Source organism: Siphateles boraxobius, unplaced genomic scaffold (assembly GCF_051911475.1).
Source record: "Siphateles boraxobius isolate OS27281-9 unplaced genomic scaffold, OSU_SipBor_1 25, whole genome shotgun sequence".
Classification (NCBI taxonomy): domain Eukaryota; kingdom Metazoa; phylum Chordata; class Actinopteri; order Cypriniformes; family Leuciscidae; genus Siphateles; species Siphateles boraxobius.
The window spans coordinates 7,579,412-7,605,977 of record NW_027508866.1 but is presented as its reverse complement, the minus strand read 5'-3'; the positions used below and the strand labels follow the sequence as shown (position 1 = coordinate 7,605,977).

The following is a 26,566-nucleotide window of genomic DNA, read 5'->3' as shown; positions in this document are numbered from 1 at the left end:
GTCAGGGAGGAGGGAGAGGGGATACACCGCTCTCCAGTAATTTGAAAGTGATTGCAGTACCAGTTTTGGCCACATTCTTACATACGGCTCCTTTAAGGAACTACTGGGAAAAACATCAAATGACATTACTACACATTTATTTAGTTTCCTAAAGGGTACGGATCCAGCAGATAGGATATAGTTTACAGCTCTTAAATAATATTTTTTTAATTTTTTACTGGTCCACACTCCAGTATAGTTGGTGGCGGTAATGCACCATTGAAGGTGGATGCCAACTGCTGTTAAACATCAAAGAAGAAAGAAGAAGAATACTGTGTACTGGACTAAATTGTATGTGAAACAAATATGTATGTGCGTAGCCTACATATGATGATATTTTGAGCAGCTGAGAACTCATGGAGAGCTTATAAATTGTGTAAAAATAAATAAATGTTAAAAAAAAACAGCGCCAGGAATCAAATTAACTAACTGAATAACTTTTTACAACAGAAATGAACAATCACTGAACTTACATAAGCTGAACTATGACACTATTATCTTCTGGATCTGCTGTACAGCTGAAACCAACTTTGTTTCCTATAGCAATGCCTGAACCGCATTTCAACTATGACTAGAAAAAACAGGTATGCTAGAGCATTCTGTCCTTTTTAGGGTCGCATCTTGTGACATCACATCATGTCACATGTTTGGTTCGTTTACATGTCTTTGGTCTGTGTAGCATTCATATTTCATTACAACCGCACCAGAGTTCGTTTGGAAGGAGACCGAGACCTTTTCAGCGGTCTCGGTCTACTTGTTTTGCAACAGGGTTCGCATAAGCTTTCACACTCATTCAAAATAACTGCACACACCAGTGTTCGTTTTAATCAAACCAAACATGCCAAGTGTGAACGTGCCCCATTGGGTAGTCAAGTTCTTGATGCCCATTTAAACACTTTCTTGGGCCAAACACAGGAAATACGTCATGTAAGTAGACAAGTGGTTGAGAGCAATGACTGCAAGTGTGGGTATTGGTACTCTCTGCCATAGTGTGGAAACAGTGAGAGACTCCGTCTTAAATGAATAAATCCTGAAATCTCATCCTCATGTATAAGAATCATCCGAATTGAAGAAAGTGATTGTGGAAGGATTTTATGACAAACACCTCATGTTCTAACATGTAAATCCATAAAAAGCATCCAATCCGGTGAAGCATAACAGAAGATATGAAAATTACAAGATACATGTGCGCTGCAGTGCGTTGCGAGTGTGAGAGCGTGCAAAGCAGAGAGAACTGTTTTGATTGGCTGTGATTGTGATAAACTGATCTGTCGTCGTGTCACGCCCTCTGATTAATTTTTAAGAACATTTATATAGACATATAGATCAGTGAGAGACTAGAGATAAGATGTGATAAGTTAGTCCTGCGTCGGTACCTGTGTCGTTGGTCTTTAAAGATTCCCAGTACACAGACTCACTCCAGTCGCTCCAAAACTTGGACTCTCCGCAGGATGATGAGATTCGAGCCCTGACCTGGAACTCATACCGTTTTTTGGAGGGAAAAGGTAAAATGAAGGTGGTCCTGCTGCCTGGAGAGGTGTTCTGGAGAGAGAGAAGTGTCGCGTTTTGTGTCTGGTTATCAGACGACCATAAGGTGAAATGCATAACAATAATAATTTCTTTTTATTCATTTTATCTGTTTATTTAATAGTTGCATAAAGGCAATATCAAATCACAATCTTGCTGTTTGTCTGAATATCAGCACAAGCTTCTCATAATAAATTAAGAAGCTATGAGAGGCTGTATTAAATAAATATACAATGTGCACATGCTTCAAATGTAGCTCATCCAATCAGAATTTATTTTTATAATACTAATTTTATACCTTCCAGTCTTTGTTGTTTGTCCTGTGACGAACTTCACTCTCAATACACCTGTCATCATTCGTGACATTCCAGTACAGCCACAGTTCAGCATCTTTTCTCTCCACCACAGACAGGTTGAACGGAGGGTTAAGCTTCACTGATTAGCAACACAGTATAACGTATCAATCCATCAACAAGTTATTACCATACAGTTGTTGTCAAGTTGTAAGAAATATGAATAACTTTTCATACCATATTCTTTCAGAGAATGGTTCTGCTGGGTCACCAAACTGCCGTTGTCACTGTACAGCCATGTTTTCAACAAATTAAACCTTTGTGTTTTTTTGTAGGGAAACATGCAGCCCACATTAACACTGTTAATCTTCTGATATGTAGAACAATCCAGAATTTCATGATGTGAAAACCTAAGAGAAATCAAAAGAAAATTGTTTGTCTTGATAATTTCATCCAAAATTACAGGTTTTTCTATTTTGTTCAACATACCCACCTGCTCTTGAAACTGTAATTGTACTTGAGCCCAAGCTCACTCCATGTGCAGTTCACATAGTCCAGATTTATGATAAGGCAGTTTATTTCTGGGTAAAGATGAGAGAAACAGTATAGTAAATGCACCTTGGGTATACTTTGTAGAACCTTAATTTATTTACAAACTCCTGAGGTTAAATTTTCAACAAAAAATTTTAAAAAATATAAATAAAAAGTACAGCTTGTAATGAATATTGTTTGTCAGTAGAGGATGCTCAGCTTCAAGGGTCTCATTTATAAAACTGTGCGTAGGATCCTTACTAAAAGTGTACATGCGCCCGAAAGCCGAAAATATTCATACCTTGGCCAAATACCCACACTTGCTGACACCAAGAGTGACCCATAATAATACATTCAGTTATTAGTATTATTACTAATATTACTATTACTACAACTTTAATTTCCAACCCAAACCTGTCTGTCCGACGTCGGATGTTGACAGATGTTGGGTTCTGACGTCAACATCTGACATTAGCACAGACGTTGGATTTTGGTTAGAAATGAAAGTTAGGTTGACATCAGAGCCCAACGCCAGATTGACGTCAATATCCGACGTTGGATTTTGATTGGAAATTAAAGTTGTAATAATAGTAATAGTAATAATAATAATAATAATAATAATAACTGAATGTATTATCTGACGGTGGGTTCTGACGTTATTTTCCAACCAAAATGCAACGTTTGACCGACGTCGGATGTTGACGTCAACCCAACTTTCACTGACACCTATGCAAGTATTGGTGTGTTAATGGTGCGTTCACGTGCTATGGTAATTATGGTAAATACCAAAAGCCGACGTGGAAAATGCACATGAACACCCCCTCGTGTTGTATTTTCCACTGGGCAACTCGTAGAATATTTTGATGCACGAGTTGCCGAGATGAGATAACCTTTGACGTTTTCAAAATGTCGGAGAGCAACGCGAGAGTCGTGAATGGTAAAAATATATAGCCTACTATTCATGATCTAGAAAATATAGGCTACAGCATATTATTTACCGTTTGAGTTGTGATAAATCATCTTCTTGCTGTAGCAGATGACTTAAGCAATCTAAAATAGTTTTAGCTAAACAGGTCTGGATCTCCATCTTTTTACCACGACAACAAAAGCACTTGAACGCAACACACTGGTAAAAATACCAGTTCACAAGTGGAAAATATCATATTTTCCATAGCACATGAACAGCACGTGAATTTTCCATAAGTCATCTCGTATATATCGTATTTACGAGTTGGACGCACATGAACGCCACCACAATGTCGTAAACACGAGTGGGGAGCTCGGGATTTTCTTTGAGCCCCGATCTTTACGATGGGGGCGTGTCAGTGACAATACTTCAAGGCATAGATATCATAGTTCCCTTTCGAGAGGTGTCCCCTATTGCGTAAGTAGCTTACGCTATGGGAAAACTCCTTTTCTCGAGAATATTGAAGTCTTTATGTAAAACGCATTGCAGCTGCACAGCTGACAGCAATGAACGAAGGAAGCTCGGTCATTGGCTGTGCTGCGGCAACTTGCTCGAACCAATGACGGGGCGACTCTGAATGCGCGACCAAAGAGCGCGCTTCGCGCCCGCACGCGTCAGAGCCCGCCAAGATGGCCGTGGCCAAGAGCTATTTATTGGGCGCCCCGTCATGAGAGTTCTTTAGATTTAATCTCCTTCAGCGAACACCTTCTTCGCTGGATACTCCGGATTATTGAAGCCTTTGCCGCCGTCGTCGAAAAGCATACCAGCGGGATTGCTACGAGGACGTCGGCACCTTCAGCCGCCTTCGAACGCCATCCTACTGAGCCATCCGGCGTGCCACACACGCAAGTATCTTTACATCTGTTCGCCCCGCGACACTTGTAAAAGAGCAATTATCTGAGGCGTTGTTTCAAATGCCTTCCTGCGCGTCGTGCAGAGACCTTCTCCCGGACGGGGATCGTCACATAATCTGCGCTCGCTGCCTGGGCCGGGACCACGCAGAAGCTGCTTTGACCAAGGGCGGATGCCCGGAATGTGATGACCTGGGTCTCTCCGCACTGCGGGCTCGCCTCGCCGCTTTCGCCGTGAGCGAGCCCATCGCCGCCACCCCTCTGTTTGAGCCACGCACTAAGAAAAAGCGCCGCTCACAGAGGCTTCCTGAACCGGAGCTCAGTGACGTCACGCCGAGCCAGTCTCCGCGTGCTTCACCGCCGCTCTTACCTTCCCCACCGCCGGTTCAGTTCACCCAGCCGGACCCACACCCTTCTAGGAATTCCCAAACACAGGAAATACGTCATGTAAGTAGACAAGTGGTTGAGAGCAATGACTGCAAGTGTGGGTATTGGTACTCTCTGCCATAGTGTGGAAACAGTGAGAGACTCCGTCTTAAATGAATAAATCCTGAAATCTCATCCTCATGTATAAGAATCATCCGAATTGAAGAAAGTGATTGTGGAAGGATTTTATGACAAACACCTCATGTTCTAACATGTAAATCCATAAAAAGCATCCAATCCGGTGAAGCATAACAGAAGATATGAAAATTACAAGATACATGTGCGCTGCAGTGCGTTGCGAGTGTGAGAGCGTGCAAAGCAGAGAGAACTGTTTTGATTGGCTGTGATTGTGATAAACTGATCTGTCGTCGTGTCACGCCCTCTGATTAATTTTTAAGAACATTTATATAGACATATAGATCAGTGAGAGACTAGAGATAAGATGTGATAAGTTAGTCCTGCGTCGGTACCTGGGACGTTGCCAAAAGATTCCCAGTACACAGACTCACTCCAGTCGCTCCAAAACCTGGACTCTCCGCAGGATGATGAGATTCGAGCCCTGACCTGGAACTCATACCGTTTTTTGGAGGGAAAAGGTAAAATGAAGGTGGTCCTGCTGCCTGGAGAGGTGTTCTGGAGAGAGAGAAGTGTCGCGTTTTGTGTCTGGTTATCAGACGACCATAAGGTGAAATGCATAACAATAATAATTTCTTTTTATTCATTTTATCTGTTTATTTAATAGTTGCATAAAGGCAATATCAAATCACAATCTTGCTGTTTGTCTGAATATCAGCACAAGCTTCTCATAATAAATTAAGAAGCTATGAGAGGCTGTATTAAATAAATATACAATGTGCACATGCTTCAAATGTAGCTCATCCAATCAGAATTTATTTTTATAATACTAATTTTATACCTTCCAGTCTTTGTTGTCTGTCCTGTGACGAACTTCACTCTCAATACACCTGTCATCATTCGTGACATTCCAGTACAGCCACAGTTCAGCATCTTTTCTCTCCACCACAGACAGGTTGAACGGAGGGTTAAGCTTCACTGATTAGCAACACAGTATAACGTATCAATCCATCAACAAGTTATTACCATACAGTTGTTGTCAAGTTGTAAGAAATATGAATAACTTTTCATACCATATTCTTTCAGAGAATGGTTCTGCTGGGTCACCAAACTGCCGTTGTCACTGTACAGCCATGTTTTCAACAAATTAAACCTTTGTGTTTTTTTGTAGGGAAACATGCAGCCCACATTAACACTGTTAATCTTCTGATATGTAGAACAATCCAGAATTTCATGATGTGAAAACCTAAGAGAAATCAAAAGAAAATTGTTTGTCTTGATAATTTCATCCAAAATTACAGGTTTTTCTATTTTGTTCAACATACCCACCTGCTCTTGAAACTGTAATTGTACTTGAGCCCAAGCTCACTCCATGTGCAGTTCACATAGTCCAGATTTATGATAAGGCAGTTTATTTCTGGGTAAAGATGAGAGAAACAGTATAGTAAATGCACCTTGGGTATACTTTGTAGAACCTTAATTTATTTACAAACTCCTGAGGTTAAATTTTCAACAAAAAAATTTAAAAAATATAAATAAAAAGTACAGCTTGTAATGAATATTGTTTGTCAGTAGAGGATGCTCAGCTTCAAGGGTCTCATTTATAAAACTGTGCGTAGGATCCTTACTAAAAGTGTACATGCGCCCGAAAGCCGAAAATATTCATACCTTGGCCAAATACCCACACTTGCTGACACCAAGAGTGACCCATAATAATACATTCAGTTATTAGTATTATTACTAATATTACTATTACTACAACTTTAATTTCCAACCCAAACCTGTCTGTCCGACGTCGGATGTTGACAGATGTTGGGTTCTGACGTCAACATCTGACATTAGCACAGACGTTGGATTTTGGTTAGAAATGAAAGTTAGGTTGACATCAGAGCCCAACGCCAGATTGACGTCAATATCCGACGTTGGATTTTGATTGGAAATTAAAGTTGTAATAATAGTAATAGTAATAATAATAATAATAATAATAACTGAATGTATTATCTGACGGTGGGTTCTGACGTTATTTTCCAACCAAAATGCAACGTTTGACCGACGTCAGATGTTGACGTCAACCCAACTTTCACTGACACCTATGCAAGTATTGGTGTGTTAATGGTGCGTTCACGTGCTATGGTAATTATGGTAAATACCAAAAGCCGACGTGGAAAATGCACATGAACACCCCCTCGTGTTGTATTTTCCACTGGGCAACTCGTAGAATATTTTGATGCACGAGTTGCCGAGATGAGATAACCTTTGACGTTTTCAAAATGTCGGAGAGCAACGCGAGAGTCGTGAATGGTAAAAATATATAGCCTACTATTCATGATCTAGAAAATATAGGCTACAGCATATTATTTACCGTTTGAGTTGTGATAAATCATCTTCTTGCTGTAGCAGATGACTTAAGCAATCTAAAATAGTTTTAGCTAAACAGGTCTGGATCTCCATCTTTTTACCACGACAACAAAAGCACTTGAACGCAACACACTGGTAAATACCAGTTCACAAGTGGAAAATATCATATTTTCCATAGCACATGAACAGCACGTGAATTTTCCATAAGTCATCTCGTATATATCGTATTTACGAGTTGGACGCACATGAACGCCACCACAATGTCGTAAACACGAGTGGGGAGCTCGGGATTTTCTTTGAGCCCCGATCTTTACGATCGGGGCGTGTCAGTGACAATACTTCAAGGCATAGATATCATAGTTCCCTTTCGAGAGGTCTCTCCTATTGCGTAAGTAGCTTACGCTATGGGAAAACTCCTTTTCTCGAGAATATTGAAGTCTTTATGTAAAACGCATTGCAGCTGCACAGCTGACAGCAATGAACGAAGGAAGCTCGGTCATTGGCTGTGCTGCGGCAACTTGCTCGAACCAATGACGGGGCGACTCTGAATGCGCGACCAAAGAGCGCGCTTCGCGCCCGCACGCGTCAGAGCCCGCCAAGATGGGCGTGGCCAAGAGCTATTTATTGGGCGCCCCGTCATGAGAGTTCTTTAGATTTAATCTCCTTCAGCGAACACCTTCTTCGCTGGATACTCCGGATTATTGAAGCCTTTGCCGCCGTCGTCGAAAAGCATACCAGCGGGATTGCTACGAGGACGTCGGCACCTTCAGCCGCCTTCGAACGCCATCCTACTGAGCCATCCGGCGTGCCACACACGCAAGTATCTTTACATCTGTTCGCCCCGCGACACTTGTAAAAGAGCAATTATCTGAGGCGTTGTTTCAAATGCCTTCCTGCGCGTCGTGCAGAGACCTTCTCCCGGACGGGGATCGTCACATAATCTGCGCTCGCTGCCTGGGCCGGGACCACGCAGAAGCTGCTTTGACCAAGGGCAGATGCCCGGAATGTGATGACCTGGGTCTCTCCGCACTGCGGGCTCGCCTCGCCGCTTTCGCCGTGAGCGAGCCCATCGCCGCCACCCCTCTGTTTGAGCCACGCACTAAGAAAAAGCGCCGCTCACAGAGGCTTCCTGAACCAGAGCTCAGTGACGTCACGCCGAGCCAGTCTCCGCGTGCTTCACCGCCGCTCTTACCTTCCCCACCGCCGGTTCAGTTCACCCAGCCGGACCCACACCCCTCTAGGAATTCCCAAACACAGGAAATACGTCATGTAAGTAGACAAGTGGTTGAGAGCAATGACTGCAAGTGTGGGTATTGGTACTCTCTGCCATAGTGTGGAAACAGTGAGAGACTCCGTCTTAAATGAATAAATCCTGAAATCTCATCCTCATGTATAAGAATCATCCGAATTGAAGAAAGTGATTGTGGAAGGATTTTATGACAAACACCTCATGTTCTAACATGTAAATCCATAAAAAGCATCCAACCCGGTGAAGCATAACAGAAGATATGAAAATTACAAGATACATGTGCGCTGCAGTGCGTTGCGAGTGTGAGAGCGTGCAAAGCAGAGAGAACTGTTTTGATTGGCTGTGATTGTGATAAACTGATCTGTCGTCGTGTCACGCCCTCTGATTAATTTTTAAGAACATTTATATAGACATATAGATCAGTGAGAGACTAGAGATAAGATGTGATAAGTTAGTCCTGCGTCGGTACCTGTGTCGTTGGTCTTTAAAGATTCCCAGTACACAGACTCACTCCAGTCGCTCCAAAACTTGGACTCTCCGCAGGATGATGAGATTCGAGCCCTGACCTGGAACTCATACCGTTTTTTGGAGGGAAAAGGTAAAATGAAGGTGGTCCTGCTGCCCGGAGGGGTGTTCTGGAGAGAGAGAAGTGTCGCGTTTTGTGTCTGGTTATCAGACGACCATAAGGTGAAATGCATAACAATAATAATTTCTTTTTATTCATTTTATCTGTTTATTTAATAGTTGCATAAAGGCAATATCAAATCACAATCTTGCTGTTTGTCTGAATATCAGCACAAGCTTCTCATAATAAATTAAGAAGCTATGAGAGGCTGTATTAAATAAATATACAATGTGCACATGCTTCAAATGTAGCTCATCCAATCAGAATTTATTTTTATAATACTAATTTTATACCTTCCAGTCTTTGTTGTCTGTCCTGTGACGAACTTCACTCTCAATACACCTGTCATCATTCGTGACATTCCAGTACAGCCACAGTTCAGCATCTTTTCTCTCCACCACAGACAGGTTGAACGGAGGGTTAAGCTTCACTGATTAGCAACACAGTATAACGTATCAATCCATCAACAAGTTATTACCATACAGTTGTTGTCAAGTTGTAAGAAATATGAATAACTTTTCATACCATATTCTTTCAGAGAATGGTTCTGCTGGGTCACCAAACTGCCGTTGTCACTGTACAGCCATGTTTTCAACAAATTAAACCTTTGTGTTTTTTTGTAGGGAAACATGCAGCCCACATTAACACTGTTAATCTTCTGATATGTAGAACAATCCAGAATTTCATGATGTGAAAACCTAAGAGAAATCAAAAGAAAATTGTTTGTCTTGATAATTTCATCCAAAATTACAGGTTTTTCTATTTTGTTCAACATACCCACCTGCTCTTGAAACTGTAATTGTACTTGAGCCCAAGCTCACTCCATGTGCAGTTCACATAGTCCAGATTTATGATAAGGCAGTTTATTTCTGGGTAAAGATGAGAGAAACAGTATAGTAAATGCACCTTGGGTATACTTTGTAGAACCTTAATTTATTTACAAACTCCTGAGGTTAAATTTTCAACAAAAAAATTTAAAAAATATAAATAAAAAGTACAGCTTGTAAGGAATATTGTTTGTCAGTAGAGGATGCTCAGCTTCAAGGGTCTCATTTATAAAACTGTGCGTAGGATCCTTACTAAAAGTGTACATGCGCCCGAAAGCCGAAAATATTCATACCTTGGCCAAATACCCACACTTGCTGACACCAAGAGTGACCCATAATAATACATTCAGTTATTAGTATTATTACTAATATTACTATTACTACAACTTTAATTTCCAACTCAAACCTGTCTGTCCGACGTCGGATGTTGACAGATGTTGGGTTCTGACGTCAACATCTGACATTAGCACAGACGTCGGATTTTGGTTAGAAATGAAAGTTAGGTTGACATCAGAGCCCAACGCCAGATTGACGTCAATATCCGACGTTGGATTTTGATTGGAAATTAAAGTTGTAATAATAGTAATAGTAATAATAATAATAATAATAACTGAATGTATTATCTGACGGTGGGTTCTGACGTTATTTTCCAACCAAAATGCAACGTTTGACCGACGTCGGATGTTGACGTCAACCCAACTTTCACTGACACCTATGCAAGTATTGGTGTGTTAATGGTGCGTTCACGTGCTATGGTAATTATGGTAAATACCAAAAGCCGACGTGGAAAATGCACATGAACACCCCCTCGTGTTGTATTTTCCACTGGGCAACTCGTAGAATATTTTGATGCACGAGTTGCCGAGATGAGATAACCTTTGACGTTTTCAAAATGTCGGAGAGCAACGCGAGAGTCGTGAATGGTAAAAATATATAGCCTACTATTCATGATCTAGAAAATATAGGCTACAGCATATTATTTACCGTTTGAGTTGTGATAAATCATCTTCTTGCTGTAGCAGATGACTTAAGCAATCTAAAATAGTTTTAGCTAAACAGGTCTGGATCTCCATCTTTTTACCACGACAACAAAAGCACTTGAACGCAACACACTGGTAAATACCAGTTCACAAGTGGAAAATATCATATTTTCCATAGCACATGAACAGCACGTGAATTTTCCATAAGTCATCTCGTATATATCGTATTTACGAGTTGGACGCACATGAACGCCACCACAATGTCGTAAACACGAATGGGGAGCTCGGGATTTTCTTTGAGCCCCGATCTTTACGATGGGGGCGTGTCAGTGACAATACTTCAAGGCATAGATATCATAGTTCCCTTTCGAGAGGTCTCTCCTATTGCGTAAGTAGCTTACGCTATGGGAAAACTCCTTTTCTCGAGAATATTGAAGTCTTTATGTAAAACGCATTGCAGCTGCACAGCTGACAGCAATGAACGAAGGAAGCTCGGTCATTGGCTGTGCTGCGGCAACTTGCTCGAACCAATGACGGGGCGACTCTGAATGCGCGACCAAAGAGCGCGCTTCGCGCCCGCACGCGTCAGAGCCCGCCAAGATGGCCGTGGCCAAGAGCTATTTATTGGGCGCCCCGTCATGAGAGTTCTTTAGATTTAATCTCCTTCAGCGAACACCTTCTTCACTGGATACTCCGGATTATTGAAGCCTTTGCCGCCGTCGTCGAAAAGCATACCAGCGGGATTGCTACGAGGACGTCGGCACCTTCAGCCGCCTTCGAACGCCATCCTACTGAGCCATCTGGCGTGCCACACACGCAAGTATCTTTACATCTGTTCGCCCCGCGACACTTGTAAAAGAGCAATTATCTGAGGCGTTGTTTCAAATGCCTTCCTGCGCGTCGTGCAGAGACCTTCTCCCGGACGGGGATCGTCACATAATCTGCGCTCGCTGCCTGGGCCGGGACCACGCAGAAGCTGCTTTGACCAAGGGCGGATGCCCGGAATGTGATGACCTGGGTCTCTCCGCACTGCGGGCTCGCCTCGCCGCTTTCGCCGTGAGCGAGCCCATCGCCGCCACCCTTCTGTTTGAGCCACGCACTAAGAAAAAGCGCCGCTCACAGAGGCTTCCTGAACCGGAGCTCAGTGACGTCACGCCGAGCCAGTCTCCGCGTGCTTCACCGCCGCTCTTACCTTCCCCACCGCCGGTTCAGTTCACCCAGCCGGACCCACACCCCTCTAGCAGAGCGGTGGGCCTTGTGACTTTCGGCGCGTCCGAGGACGATGGGGGAATGGATGACAGCTTGTCCATCGACGCTGCATCGGACGACTGGCCGGGCTCCACTCTCGACCCCGCCCCGTCGACGCTAGCTAGCACGAGCGGGGGCTCCACCATGGATACGGAGATTATCCGCGTCCTCTCGAAGGCCGTAGAGGACCTCGGGCTCGATTGGTCTTCTCCCGAAGAACCAACCTGAAGCCGACTGGATGAGTGGTTTCTGCAGGGGCGCCAGCAGGCCCCTCGGCAAAGGCCTTCTCCCTTCTTCCCGGAGGTTCATGACGAACTCACCAAGTCATGGAAAGCCCCCCACTCTGCGCGTCTGAAGCCTTCTTTTTCTTCGTCGCTCTCCTCTGTGGACGGCGCGAAGGAAAGAGGCTACGAGGGAACGCCGCCCCTCGAGGAGGCCGTGGCCAATCATCTCTGCCCGCCCTCCACCACCGGATGGAAAGCCAAAGCTTCCCACCCCTCGAAGCCCTGCCGCACTACTTCTGCTCTCGCCGGTCGCGCCTACGCCGCCGCCGGCCAAGCTGCATCAGCGCTTCACTCAATGGCGATACTTCAAGTGTTCCAAGCTAAGCTTCTCCGCTCTATGGACGAGTCTGGCCCCGTACCCGAAGCCTTTAAGGACCTACGCAGCGCAACTGATATAGCTCTGCGAGCCACGAAGGCCACCGCCCAGTCTACAGTATTGGCCGCGACATGGCTAATTTGACTGTTCTCGAGCGCCATCTGTGGCTGACTCTGACGGAGATGTTACTGATTTAATCAGCCGCTGTCAATCAAGTAGATCTCTGCGCTCTAATGACCAATTGCTTCTCATGGTTTCGCGGTCCCGTTTGAAATGTAAAGGTGATCGGGCATTCTCTGTTGCAGCTCCTAGGCTCTGGAATGACCTTCCTCTGTCTGTAAAAACTTGTCCTTCATTGGGTGCTTTTCAGAGTGCGCTTAAAACTTACTTGTTCTCTTTAGCATTTGACAATGCTTTGTAAGTTTTTATGTCATATGTTTGCATTGTTTTTATGTCTTTGTTTTTACTTTTATTTTTATTTTTTTATACCTTCTGTACAGCACTTTGGTTCCACTTGTGGTTTTGAAAGTGCTCTATAAATAAAGTTGAGTTGAGTTGAGTTGAGTTGAGATGAGATGAAGGACGCGGATAAGGCGTCGTTTCTCAACGCGCCTATCTCCACCAGCGGGCTGTTTGGACCGGCGGTTAAAGGTTTCGCCGAACGCTTCACTGAGGCCCAGGACGCTTCACAAGCTATGCTCCATTTCCTGCCCAAGCGCTCCAGCTCATCGCAGAGCAGACAGAGACCGCCACAGCCGCAGCGAGCTAGAACAGCTCCCACCGCCTCTCAGCCCGCGCCTCATGCTGACGCTCGACGCCGCTCGCGCTCCCACAACCGCAAGCCGCCTCCTGAGCGACGGGGTCCTCGGCCCAAGATTGTGCTGAACCCTGAGCCTCGAAAGCCGTCCTAGCCACAGGAATGAGAAGAGAGAGTGCGTGTCTCGCAAAAGCCGGACCACTCTCTCTGCAAAAGCTCAAACATTACCCAGTCCCCTTACAGGCGGCTGGAAATGTCCATACAGCAGTCAATGGGCCAGTCACAGAGCTCGCTCACCTGCAAACAAACGCCGTTTTTACGGCGACGCACAGAAAACACAAAAAGAGTCTTTTTCTGCCTGTGTCACTAAGGGTTCACATGTCCACAAAGTGTGCATTCCCAGATACTGTCAAAACAGTGCCAAATTCATTCCCAGCTCAGGCTGCGCGCCCCATGAATGTAGATCACGTGCCTACGGTCATGTACGCACCACTACACACAAGCACTGTTCACACAGTTATGAATTCATCCCCAGTAAAAGCGGGAAACATTATAAAAGTGACGCGTGTGCCTATCACTGTTTATGCACCCCCACTTATAAACACTGTCCTTACAGTGTCAAACACAACCCCAGCTCAGGCTGCGAGTTTTACAGACATAGCGCGCGCTGTTGTAAGCACACACGCGCCCATTCACTCAGCTGCTCAGCGCGCGCCCGCGTCTCTGAGAGCTACGAGCTCAGGCGATTCGCTGGCCGGGTCCCTACGTCACAGCGGCCCGCCCCTAGCCTGTATTCAGCCCATATCTGTACACGCAGCGGCATGGGAAAACATTCCAGATATGCCGAAATGGGTATTGAATATAGTAAAGCACGGATACTCGCTCCAGTTCGCTCGCAGACCACCACGTTTTACGACTGTGGTCGAGACGAAAGTGAGAAAGGAGTGTTCACAGGTTCTACGCACCGAGGTGCGCAAACTAATAGAAAAGGTCGCTGTGGAAACTGTTCCCCCCTCTATGAGCGAGGCAGGTTTTTACAGCCGCTATTTTCTCGTCCCGAAAAAGGATGGTGGTCTCCGCCCCATCCTAGATCTCAGACACCTGAACAAAGCACTAATGATTCGCTCGTTCAGAATGTTAACAACCAAGCATATCCTCGCGCAAGTACGCCCAGGAGATTGGTTTGTCTCAGTGGATCTGAAAGATGCTTACTTTCACATTCCAATAGCGCTTCATCACAGGCCGTTTCTGAGATTCGCTATCGAGGGACAGTCTTACCAGTACACAGTACTTCCGTTCGGCCTGTCCCTGGCTCCCCGTACATTCACGAAATGTATGGACGCAGCACTTTCCCCCTTGAGACGAAGGGGAGTGCGAATACTGAATTATCTCGACGATTGGCTGGTCCTAGCACAATCAGAGAGTCAGTTAATAACACACAGATCTTGGATTATCAGCCATTTAGAATGCCTGGGTCTAAGAATCAATTTTGCAAAAAGCATACTATCTCCCAGCCAGAGGATTTCTTTCCTGGGAATAGTTCTAGACTCGATGCAAATGACAGCGCGTCTCTCATCAGAGCGCGCGCTCACCATCCGGCGCCTTGCAACATCATTCAGGGCGGGCACGCGCGCCCCCGTCAAGCGGTTTCAGAGGATGCTCGGTCTCATGGCCTCAGCATCGGCCGTACTCCAGCTAGGATTGTTGCATATGCGCCCTCTCCAACGCTGGCTCAAGAGCCGCGTCCCTACTCACGCGTGGCGTTCGGGCCACTTTTTAATCAGAGCAAACCACGGCTGTATAAAAGCCCTGACGCACTGGAAAGCCGCCGACTGGTACCAGTCAGGCATGAGTCTGGGTGTGAACACAAGGAGAAAGATGATAACGACAGATGCCTCCAAAATAGGTTGGGGGGCCCTTTACGAGGGCAGGCCTGTCTCCGGCTTTTGGTCAAACCCGGAGAAGCGCCTACACATAAACTGTCTGGAGATGAAAGCGGTCGCTTTGGCTCTCAGAGCCCTGCTTCCACATCTAAAAAACGAACACGTCCTGGTCCGAATGGACAACATGACGGTAGTGTCGTACAAAAATCGCCAGGGTGGACTCAGGTCGAGCTCCATGCATTCAATGGCCAGGAGACTAATTTTATGGTCCCAGCACAACTTGCGCTCGCTGAGAGCAGCGCATGTGCCAGGCGCCCTGAACCAGGGGGCAGACATGCTATCCTGAGACAAGATTCTCCCAGGAGAATGGGCTCTCAACCCGCTGAAGATTCAATGGTTATGGAAAACCTTTGGCAAAGCGGAGATCGACCTCTTCGCCTCCAAGGAGAACGCGCACTGCTCTCTTTTCTTCACGAAGAGCACGGACGCGCTCGCCCAGAGCTGGCCGAGCCGCCCCTTATATGCCTTTCCCCCATCGCGATGCTGCCACAGGTCATCAGTCGGGTCAGAGAGGAGAAAAACGCAGTGCTTCTGATAGCCCCACTCTGGAAGAACCAAACATGGTTTCCAGATCTGATGCAAATGCAATCTGCACCACGGCCGATTCCACTGAGGCCAGACCTCCTCAGTCAGGCCAGCAGGATGATATTTCATCCCCGCCCCGATCTGTGGGCCCTTCATGCATGGCCCTTCAACGGGTTCCCAGGAACCTCACGAGCGGAGCGCTAAAAACCATCGCTGAGGCGCGGGCGCCCTCCACGAGACGCTTATATGCCCAGAAATGGAAAGTGTTCAGTGACTGGTGTAATGCCAAGGGCCTGAACCCTGAGACATGCGAGATTACGAACGTACTCGCTTTTCTACAAGGGCTTCTGGAGGCGGGCCGCACCCCCTCCACGCTCAAAGTATATGTGGCGGCCATCACAGCGTCATACAACCCTGTTATGGAACGTCCATTGGGATGAAACGACCTAATTATTCGTTTCCTAAGGGGCGCTAGGAGGAGGAACCCTTCACGCCCCCCCTCAGTTCCGATCTGGGACCTAGCTACTGTCCTAGACGCTCTTAAAGGGCCCCCGTTCGAACCACTCCGAACCGTGCACCTTAAACAGCTCTCGCTCAAGACTGCGCTCTTGCTGGCACTCGCCTCGGTCAAGAGAGTGGGCGACCTGCACGCGCTTTCGACAAGCGCTGCCTGCCTAGAATTCGGACCTAACGACTGCAGGGTCGTCCTTAGACCGAAACATGGGTATATTCCTAAAGTGCTCACCACTCTCTTCAGAGCACAGGTTATCTCCCTAACTGCGCTATCGTCTCCAGCAGACGAACACAACGCTAATCTACTCTGCCCCGTTAGGGCTCTCAGAGTGTATTTGGAGCGTTCTGCCCTATTCAGACAGACAGAACAACTGTTTGTATGCTTTGGCGGCCGTACGAAAGGTTCCGCCGTTTCAAAGCAGAGAATCTCTCAATGAATAGTTGAGGCTATAGCGCTGGCTTATGAAGCTAAGGGACTTCAATGCCCCTGGGGAGTCAAAGCACACTCCACCAGGAGTGTGGCTTCTTCCTGGGCATGGTCGAGCGGGATACCGATCGAGGATATTTGTGCGGCGGTAGGCTGGGCCTCACCGTCCACATTTATCAGGTTCTACAACCTACAGGTCCCGACATTGCATTCCAATGTACTATCAGCATGATACTAGTTGAACTACGAGTTCGTATCTAGATTATGTATGTGCTTGTGTCACACTGAGCGCCTTCTAGCCGCTCTGTATTTTTCCCACATATAAAGCTCGCCTCTGCCGGCTAGTTGGATGATAACTTTGCTTTTCAGCTCAGGCACCTGCCTCTGGCTATCATAAGGCGAAGTTCAGCACGCACGGCGTTTTGCATGGTGTTCCCATAGCGTAAGCTACTTACGCAATAGGAGAGACCTCTCGAAAGGGAAGGACTCGGTTACTAACGTAACCTCGGTTCCCTGAGAGGAGGGAACGAGTATTGCGTAAGCTGCCAATAAATAGCTCTTGGCCACGCCCATCTTGGCGGGCTCTGACGCGCGCGGGCGCGAAGCGCGCTCTTTGGTCGCGCATTCAGAGTCGCCCCGTCATTGGTTCGAGCAAGTTGCCGCAGCACAGCCAATGACCGAGCTTCCTTCGTTCATTGCTGTCAGCTGTCCAGCTGCAATGCGTTTTACATAAAGACTTCAATATTCTCGAGAAAAGGAGTTTTCCCATAGCGTAAGCTACTTACGCAATACTCGTTCCCTCCTCTCAGGGAACCGAGGTTACGTTAGTAACCGAGTTGATGTCTATCCTTCAAGGTAGCTATTTAGCGGCAACGCGTCATAGTTGGGGGGCGTGGTCGGCGTGGGGGAAAACACCACAAACATCATCATGATGTGTATTTGAACGACAAAATGTCTTATTGCGAAGCATTGACGCCTGCCGACCGACAACGATATATTGCTAAATTAACTGCAATAGGGTACGATTGCCCATATTTAATTAAAAACTGGGTCAATGACCCGACCAAATGGCCGGAGGTGTCGTTTCCAGACACATTTTGCTATCTGGTTGAATCTCCAGGTAAGCTACCGGTAACATTAGCCTATAACTCAATCATATGTTCCATACTATAACTCTATAAAACCTTGTCACTTACCAATTGTACATATATGCTTCACTCCAAACTATTAATCCTTTTGTTAAACGGTGATCAGTAGTACGAAGTTGCCGAGGGACTGTACTGAGTGATCCCTAACTCAGACGGCAGTCTGTATTGAGTGTAGACCTTAGCGATTGGCCTATCAAGCGAGCCTTCAGCTGATAACACTAATGTGAAAGAGACATCCCTTATGAAAAACAACTATAGGAATCTTGTAGTATTTTAGGAAAAAATATTATAGTAATCCTATAGGAATACTATAGTATTTTTGGGACATACTATAGAAGTACTATAGAGGTATTACAGAACATCACAGAAGTATTACAATACTATTTAGTGCTTGTAACCATTTTGTCGTCCTTTCCGGTTCTGTGTGTTTATTAGGAAGGATGTAGAACTTCAATTCATAATTTGTTTGTTTATTGGCAGTACAGAAAACGACACAGCAACTCTTCGGCATGATTGTCGCGTGTATTTCAATGAGCGCCAAGGCAATAGGTGCGTTCCATTCGACCGTAAGTGGAATGCGAAGTGGACTTCACAGGGTATTTCGCCATCTTAAGTGAGATTCCAATCAGAAGGGAATGAACATGTTCTGTTCGAAGGGCACTGCAAACAGCGTAGGGAATAAGGGAACATCGATACATCACTTCACAGGAAGTTGAGAGCGAAAATCAACCAACTGTCATTGTGCATCGCGTCACCAGTCTGAACTAACCATAGAGCAGAGCCGTTGGAAGAGATTTTAAATTTAAATTTCTAACGGCTCATAGTTTACGTATGCATTGAGTATTCATAAATATTGTTATTATTATACAAACTAGAGTATTTATGAACGGTTGGGGTGATTAATGTATCTTTAGGCCTATTATATGATTTTAAATTAGAAAGGAAAGTAAATTAAAAAAAATGTATTCAGTTATATCATAATCTGCCCTGTTGTTGCCTTTCTTTGATGACGTTGCAGGGCATTCCAAATGAGTGATTATTGTCAGCGAAGTCCACTTCAACTGATGTACCGTGTTCAGGGAGTAGGGAGCAGTGAACACTGCGTAGGGACCCTGTCAAATGGAACGCACCTAATGTTTTCCCTCACGGGCTAAATTCACATCACGTGACGGGGCGTTCCCGGGGGCGTTCCCAGACCAACCCACTGTATCTATGATCTTGTCAGGCTTTCTATTTACAGCGCAGTAAGCACAGAATATGATAGCATTATTAAAAAAAACAATGTAGTAGCCTAACAATAAAGTTTGCAGCGGCTTCATAAATTGACTAAAACATAAAAATGCAAAGCACACCATATGAAAATCATTGTTCTCATTTTATAGAACTAGAGTTTAAGAACCTTGCTGTATTTTTGTGTAATTACTTAAAGGAGCTGTGTGTAAGAAATTTATTTAAATTAATCATAAAATCGCCCTGATATGTCACTAGACATTAAGAAATCATGTTCATTTCAAATACTTATATCACTGATAACAGTAGTCCGGCCAGGTTATTGTCATTTAAAAAGTGAAGTTGCAGCCCTCAACTGATGTTGATGTTGTAATGTTGTGTTTTGGTCTGATGCGCCACCCTCCACCTATCTACCAATCACGAAGTCAGTAGTGTTGCGGCATCCGGTTGCCAGCTCTGCTCTAGTTACCACAGCTGCAGCTACAAACGTGTCGGAAGTCTAACGTTGCGAATCAGATAAACTCATAAACTCGTTATGAATCCGAAATATTTCGTGACAAAGTCTGAAATAAAACAAGGATCTGTATAGGATATGCCTTTGAAAGATGGAGACGGCTGAAAACGGAGAAGAATTTCTGGACAGGTAAGATTCACCCATGTTTGGCTGACTTGTACTTGATGTAAATGGACATTTCAAATATTCATGACAGTCGAACAAAGTTATGCATGTTCGTGCAAAGTAACGTTACGTTAGCTCATATGGAGGAGGTGGGTCATCGAATTGGAAGCAGTATAGGCGCAATTCCACGGTAAAATAACTTTTTCTAACGTCCATAACACCAATGTAAAGCACATCGTAGCCTATGATGTGAATAATGTGTCCCACTTGGAACGTTTTGTAGCCTACTTGTTTATCATGCAAGTTCTACAGCCAAAAATAATAGAATGACATGTAATCTTTCACATCACATATTTTAGCGTTATGGACGTGTACTGCAGAGTAAGTTAAAAATACAGCTGGTCGCTTTCAGCTAAATGAATAGCTGTATCTTTGATATCGGTTACACACAGCGACCGAGGCTTGTGCTTGTACTTACGTTAATGACAGATACCTACCATTAGTATACTAACAGCTACTGTTCTAACAATGTACTGTCACATACGAGCGTAAATCTTTACTATTATATTTGGCTAATCGCCATTAGTAAATTTTTTCGATATATAATTACTTTGCAAAACATCTCTAATTTGAAGCATAAACATAATTAACAGAAAAAAAACTTAGCCTACTGTGTAGGACTCGTCACTTGCCATTGGAAGCTTCTGTAGCAGCCTACGTTCTTGCTGTATCCTGTAGCCTATCTGGCAACCTCGAGTCAGGGAGGAGGGGAAGGGGATACACCGCTCTACAGTAATTTGAAAGTGATTGCAGTACCAGTTTTGGCCACAATCCTACATAATGCTCATTTAAGAGAAAGTATACAACGCCATCTTACTCCGACGAAAGTGACTTCACTTGAACCAAGGGGGTAATCCATCAGCCGGAAGTTGAATCTTCGCGGGAGCCGCCATTGTAGCAGAACTTCACCTGCTGTTCGCATTCCATTGACTCCCATTAATTTTGGCGTCACTTTGACAGCGAATAACTTTACATCTGAGGCGTCCAAAGACTTCATTTGTCCATTATTTATTTATAAATAAACACGATAATGTATAAAAGGCTCCATTACTTTGTATCTTACGTTATGGCCAAGTAGAAGCCGTTTTTGTTAAAAACAGGCTAACGATTGCGTCATAACCACGCGACTTTATGTCGCACAATAGAGACATTACCGTATAGACAGGAGGAGAAGCTCGCAGGCAATCAGGGGGACGTCCCGTCAAGGGAGAAGCCCATAGATAATGAGTCCATAAAAGCAACGGGATAAATTATTTCAAAAACGTTTTTGGGGAATTGGAAATAATTCGGTATGTGGTAAGTGAATACATATGAAGTGATTAACGTTGGCAATTTTCACGCACAGCTACTAGAAGATTTACGTCTGTCAGACAGGTTGCTTACGTCATCAAGCTTAGTTTGAGTCGGTTTGAGTCTGAGCGTCAGGAACGGAAGTGCTCAAAAATCGCTAAAAATGGGCTTCAACTGTCTCAACTGAGTTCCAATGAGATGGCTCTGTCCACTTCTTATACTGTATATGACTTGAACGCACCTGCCGTCGTAAACACGACTTCCCACCTCGTAAGTACGAACTTCCCAGGAGGACTTGAACATATTATTTTACTATACTCAAAAGTATTTCATATTAAGAAATTATAAATTACTAAATGATAAACTCAAATGTTATAGACATCTTGCTGCAAGTAGCCTATGCAACAATTAACATTTTAGAACTAGTGAACCCAACTGTTACAGGCATAATGATAAACATCTGTTTCACTTCAAGATATACATTTAAACAAAGCATCCTGCAAAAGCACTAGCTCTGCGCCGTTTCAGTGGACATGGTGTGATTTGGGCGTTGAAATGAAACGCATTACGTAGCCTAGTAACGCTCGTCCAAAAAATAAATAAATAATGAAAATTAAAATAATGAAAATAATAAACTTTCAACAAAATATTCTGGGAATTTAGAACGTTCTGATGAAAGGGTATAGTATAGGCCTAGGCTAGAAATACGTTTGAAAATGAATCGCTTGTTTTAAAAGAGAAAATAAATATTTGCGTGGTGCCCACCTGGACGTGGCACTGGCACTTGTCCAGTTACCCATATGGTTAATCCATAATATGTTTAATTTTCTTTACATTTTCTATCTAAAAGTGACCAAAAAGTAATTTAACTCCAGCTCACCATCGGTGTCGCCAAACAACTGCTCCGTCTACAAAACGTTCGTATCAGAGTTTGCATGCAGATGCGCACATTTTCAGTCAAGTTTGTTTTTATAAATCACAACTTATGTCAGAAGTGGCGTTTCAGGGCCTGTTTTGTGCGTACGCAACGGTTACAACTGAGGCCCCAGAGGACCAGACATACACGTATACATACAGGAAATATGTATTTTTTTTAATCAAAAACACTATTTTATTCAATCTTACTGATTAAAATTAAAAGTGAAATAATATGTCCAGCATAAGAATTCTTAGACTATTTTTATTCAGTCATTTCTGTAAAAAACTAAACAGAAAAGCTTGTAAGCTCATGTTTCGTGCGTGTACACATCATGGCAGATCAGACATTTTGGAAAGCGATGGTCTGAACATTTTGTCAACTTCTCAGCGACAGGTTGCTGAAGAACTTCATTTCCTGAGTAGTAGCCTACTAAATGGTCACCTCTTCTGATGAAATAATCTATGTGGCCAGACTTTTTAGGTCCTATATGTTAACATATTATATTTTAACATCTTAAATGTTGTACAACCACGTTACTTCCGTAGTTTTAAAATGCGTATAAAACCACAAAATGGGGAGGAAATTAATAAAAAGACGACGTACCCTAGCATGATTTAAGTCGTTTAGAAATTACTTTTGTAAACCTTGTGTTTTTATACTTTGAGTTATATGTTTTGTAAAAGCAACATAATGTCAAATCTAATCAATAAAGAAAAAACATTTTATTTTCAAAATAGCAGTTATACCATACTCACTTGGTTCAGATGATGCTGAAAATGCAAATGAAGGAATATTCCCAAGGAAAAGACTGACTAATAATATCATCTTTGACTGGTTTACTTAACTCACTTGTTTTGTGTCTGTTTTCTTCCCTGTTCTGCTCTCAAAGTATCTGCTCTTTTTGTGGGGTGACGTATTATTTCCTGTTCACAGAAACCGCTTTTTTTACTCACTGCCTGTTATGAAAAGAACTGAATGCTAAATTTATGTATAAAAGAAAATAGGGATTAGATTTGAACTTATTTATTTTTATTACAGTTCACATTTACATAAAAACACACTGTTATCAAAAACCTAAAATAAGCAATATCTAAGGAATAAATATATATTCTGACCTTTAGTTACAGGTAGACATTATATATAACAATCAAGTACAACAAAATAAATGTTTCAAATCACAATTCATATTTTAAACAAACTTTGCACTTCTGTGCTATCATACAATTGGCTACCATATCTTTATTTCAGTGGGGAAATTTACTGTATTGAAGAAGATAAACCATTAAACAAACTGATAATCAATTATATATTTTTTGCATCATATCTAAGAGATGCTATGATACATTTTGATTGTTTTTGCGTACATATATTTTTATATTTATATGGTACACCAATATCAAGTAACTTGCATACAAGATTAGTTCTATTTATTAGTTCTATAAGGGTGATTTATAAATGTCATCATGGCAACCTTCCCACACAAATATTGACTTTAAACCAGCACCCAATTCAGGTTGCGCTTACAAAAAATGTCCACCATTTACAGAATTTTTAAAACAAAATGTTTTAATAAAATATCAAAAGGATTAACAATGCAGATTTATTTTTTACAGCCATCTTTGATTATATATACCAAGGGGGCAAATAATTCTGACCAGCAGAGCCGATCCCTGGGGCCCTAAGCTAAATTCTGTTAAGGGGCCCTCCTACCTGGGCCACATGCAATCTGTGGAATTATGCGGAATAGTTTTAATTATTAGGCCTATATATATATGTATATATTCACAATCAAATATGTTATTGGTTATAGCAATATATATATTAATAAATCTTTTTTTTGGGGGGGGGGGGGGGGGGATCTGTGGAATTATTTTAAATGTGTTAAAAAAAATCCTAGATTATTAGAAATGAAAACATTACAAAATATTCACTACTTAACATTTATTTGAGGTTCACAATACAGATGCAAATAGAACTTTTATTTTGACGGGTTTCTGAGTGTATCTGACAATGAAATGCTGGAGATGAACTTACTTGAGTAGGCCCACTCTAAAAAATAAAACATTGGGTCAACAAAAAAATATATGTTAACCGTTTCCACTAGAATTTCTAAGTTAAGACTGCTGGCAGAATTACATTAATTCAAAGCAATTTTTTGAGTATGGTGAATTACCTTTTAGGCCACAATAAAACACATTTTTAAGTAACATGAACTTAAAACATTATGTTGAATCAACTTAATAATTTTCAACATGAATGCAAGTAATTAAGTTGATTCAACATAATGTTTTAAGTTCATGTTACTTAAAAATGTGTTTTATTGTGGCCTAAAAGGTAATTCACCATACTCAAAAAATTGCTTTGAATTAATGTAATTCTGCCAGCAGTCTTAACTTAGAAATTCTAGTGGAAACGGTTAACATATATTTTTTTGTTGCCTAAAATCTTTTTCACCTTACTTAAAACATTGTTGAATCAACTTACTTAAAACATTATGTTGGATCAATTTAATTACTTGCATTCATGTTGAAAATTATTAAGTTAGGTGAAGAAGTTTTTTGGCCACAATAAAACACATTTCTGAACTGAGGCTAAGTTATTATCAACTTAGCCTCCTGCGAAACACAGGCTATCGCAATGCAATGCCTCCTGAAGACATTTGGGTCTTTGATCAAGAGAGTTTGAGATTTTTGATGGGACAATAAGGACTTCAGAGAGGAATTCAATTTTTAAAATATAAACAGACAACATTAATGGTCACTTTTTTCCACATGATATTCAGGCTTACCATGTGCTGTGTCTGCTCTTCTGTCATGACCTTGAGAAAACTTCTTTAGCCAAGCTAAGCTGGAATCCCCCAGAAATTAGGTGTAGCTACAGAGCCTTGCTGTCTCTGTGAAGCAAGAAGCAGTTAAAATCAAATGATTACAACACAATCTGAGGAACATAAGGATGGTGTGTGTGTTTGTTTGTTTGAGGATGCCTGAGGGAAAACAGCAAGAAGATGACAAACACCTTCTGAAAGGTTGCTATAGTAGGTTTATTTAGAGGCATGAGGGGGCTGGCAACCTGGCAACCGAACAGCAAAAAGAACAGAAATTCAGATTGTTTAATTAACAGTAGCACTAAATCCTTAATTAAAGGGATAGTTCACCCCAAAATGTAAATTCTGTCAGTAATTACTCTCCCTCATGTTGTTCCAACCCCGTTAGACTTTCGTTCTTCGGAACACAAATTAAGATATTTGTGATTAAATCTGAGAGCTGGATCACTCCTCCATAGGCTTCTAAGAGATTGAAACTTGCCAGCCCAGAAAAGTCATTAAAGACATTGTTAAAATAGTCCAAGTGACTACAGTGACTCAACCTTAAATTTATTAAGTGATGAGAATACTTATTGAGCGCAAAACAAACAAAAATAACGACTTTATTCAAGTATTCATTTCCTTCTCTGTCGGCTTCGAGATTTCACGTAGTGTAACAGCGTAGAAGTGCTTCTGTGTCATGCGTCACACGTAGCCTCACTATTGGCCGACGCTGGTCATGTGTGTGATGCGTGTGACGTTCAACCAGAAGCACTTCTACGCTGTTACACTACGTGAAATCTCGAGGCCCACAGAGAAGGAAATGAATACTTGAATGAAGTCGTTATTTTTGTTTGTTTTTTTGCGCTCATAAAAGTATTCTCGTCACTTGATAAATTTAATATTGAGCCACTGTAGTCACTTGGACTATTTTAACGATGTCTTTAATGACTTTTCAGGGCTGTCAAGTTTCAATCCCTTAGAAGCCTATGGAGGAGTGATCCAGCTCTCAGATTTAATCACAAATATCTTAATTTGTGTTCCGAAGAACGAAAGTCTAACGGGGTTGGAAAAACATGAGGGAGAGTAATTACTGACAGAATTTACATTTTGGGTTGAACTATCCCTTTAAAAGTGCAAACAGCAGCATTTGTAGGTTACATTCTCCTAAGACACAAAACATGTACCCAGAAGCTTTGTGAGGAGGAACAGTGTTATACAAGTAAAACCCTGTGCATGAATCACCATCGACTTGTACACATGAAAATGATCACAAAAAAATGACAGGTGGCTGTACATTCAAGGCAGTAATTTCAACATCAAATGAGCAAAGCTTCTTTTCAATCAACTTTGGAAGTACTCGCATCATCATCTCTTCTCTCATCAATATCAGACTGCTCATACTCCAGAATAACTTCAGGAAAAATATCCAGCAAAAGAAGGCACTGCATATAAAGTTCAAAATACACTAACACCCTCAGAGAACAGAGGTCATCCTTTTATATACTAATAACTTTCTCATAACTTTGGACTTCACACACTAGGTGTTCATACTATCATAGAAACCACAAGAACACGAGTGTGTGTGTGTGTGCGTGTGTGTGTGTGTGTGTGTGTGTGTGTGTGTGTGATGTGAGCTTCTCCCTCACGCAAAGTCAATGGATACCCAGACAAAACATCAAAATATTTCAGTTTTGCTGTCAGAGCACACTGTCTCTTCACGCCATACACATGCA

General features: G+C 42.9%; 1 protein-coding gene across 1 annotated transcript in view; it reads right to left on the bottom strand.

The window, feature by feature from the left end:
• LOC143749786 (uncharacterized) overlaps positions 1 to 22,954 on the bottom strand; it is a 28,348-nt gene extending 5,394 nt beyond the window's left edge. Inside the window, exons 1-13 of the mRNA XM_077242309.1 lie at positions 22,783 to 22,954; positions 9,723 to 9,810; positions 9,467 to 9,639; positions 9,235 to 9,371; positions 8,786 to 8,951; positions 6,039 to 6,126; positions 5,783 to 5,955; positions 5,551 to 5,687; positions 5,105 to 5,267; positions 2,353 to 2,440; positions 2,097 to 2,269; positions 1,865 to 2,001; positions 1,416 to 1,581 (exon numbers count right to left, since the gene is read on the bottom strand). Of these exons, the coding sequence (XP_077098424.1) occupies positions 1,416 to 1,581; positions 1,865 to 2,001; positions 2,097 to 2,269; positions 2,353 to 2,440; positions 5,105 to 5,267; positions 5,551 to 5,687; positions 5,783 to 5,955; positions 6,039 to 6,126; positions 8,786 to 8,951; positions 9,235 to 9,371; positions 9,467 to 9,639; positions 9,723 to 9,810; positions 22,783 to 22,852 (1,759 nt within the window). The 5' untranslated portion in view covers positions 22,853 to 22,954. The remainder of the gene's footprint in view (positions 1 to 1,415; positions 1,582 to 1,864; positions 2,002 to 2,096; positions 2,270 to 2,352; positions 2,441 to 5,104; positions 5,268 to 5,550; positions 5,688 to 5,782; positions 5,956 to 6,038; positions 6,127 to 8,785; positions 8,952 to 9,234; positions 9,372 to 9,466; positions 9,640 to 9,722; positions 9,811 to 22,782) is intronic.
• Between the last annotated feature and the right edge of the window lie 3,612 nt (positions 22,955 to 26,566).